Source organism: Monopterus albus, unplaced genomic scaffold (assembly GCF_001952655.1).
Source record: "Monopterus albus unplaced genomic scaffold, M_albus_1.0 scaffold253.1, whole genome shotgun sequence".
Classification (NCBI taxonomy): Eukaryota; Metazoa; Chordata; class Actinopteri; order Synbranchiformes; family Synbranchidae; genus Monopterus; species Monopterus albus.
In genome coordinates, this window is record NW_018128133.1 from 817522 (window position 1) to 818658 (window position 1137).

The following is a 1137-nucleotide window of genomic DNA, read 5'->3' on the forward strand; positions in this document are numbered from 1 at the left end:
CAGTCAGTCAGAAATCTAGCTCAGTTAACTGTAGCTCAGCTAACGCTAACCTAGTTCACTATCACAAACGCCAGCAATTCCGGTTTGTTGGCCCTTGTCCTATTTAATAAATAAGCTGACTGGGTTGTCTCTATCGTCTTTCCAGTAGCGTTGAAGTACTTGAGGAAATAACAGTAACACTTGTTAATAGCTTGCTAACGTTATGGCAGCTGTCACACAGGTGTTGCCTCGCTCCAGAGGTATTATTTTTGTTGTCACCAAATAGCAACCAAATCAAACAAGAACTTTTAACAAAGGCCTGCCTCCTTGTCTCTCCATCTGTGCACATGGGCAGGTTTACATTCTCAGTGCATCATTAAAAGCCTTTCAGCACAAGTTACATAATCGGCACACTTAGTATAAGCCATGAATAATGTAGATGCCCTGTTTTTGAAATAAGTCCTCCATATCTTATCTCAGCCTGGATGGCTGTCAGTTTGGATTATTATGCTTCAGTGACTAATTATTAATGTGATGAAACTGTTGTTAATCTGAAAAGGTTTTGTCCATGAGACGGCAACACTGAAAGATAAAGCAAATAATGGCAGCATGTCCCTATCAGTGGCCATGCACATCCAAATTATTAGTCAAATATAGGGCTACAGCTGATGATTGTTTACATTAATCGTTCAGTCTGTGACCTAGAAAAAAAAACATCATGAATTCCCAGAGCCAAAACAGATGTGAAATTTCTTAGCCTGTTGTCCTGTCAAAAAACCAAAAGTAATAGTTGCTCTCATATATGATGAAATCAGGGACTAAATCATCATATTTGACATGTTGTTAACAGACACACTTTCCCCTGCTGCTTCCCTTAGGTGAGCAATTGCCATGACGACTCTGGATGACAAGATATTGGGAGAGAAGCTGCAGTACTACTACAGCAGCAGTGAGGATGAGGGCAGCGACAATGAGGACGAGGATGGGGAGAACAAGACCATCCGGGACGCTAACGTCAGTGAGCCAGAGATAGACTACAGCGCCGATGGAAGTGCTGTCAACACAGGTAGCAAACACTGACCCATCCATCCATCCATTTTCTTCCTCTTATCCGGGACCGGGTCGCGGGGGCAGCAGTCTAAGCAAAGATGCCCAGAC

General features: G+C 42.9%; 1 protein-coding gene across 1 annotated transcript in view; it reads left to right on the forward strand.

Moving 5' to 3' along the window:
* pdcl (phosducin-like) overlaps positions 1–1137 on the forward strand; it is a 21109-nt gene that overhangs the window by 13379 nt on the left and 6593 nt on the right. Inside the window, exon 12 of the mRNA XM_020621075.1 lies at positions 863–1045. Within this exon, the coding sequence (XP_020476731.1) occupies positions 863–1045 (183 nt within the window). The remainder of the gene's footprint in view (positions 1–862; positions 1046–1137) is intronic.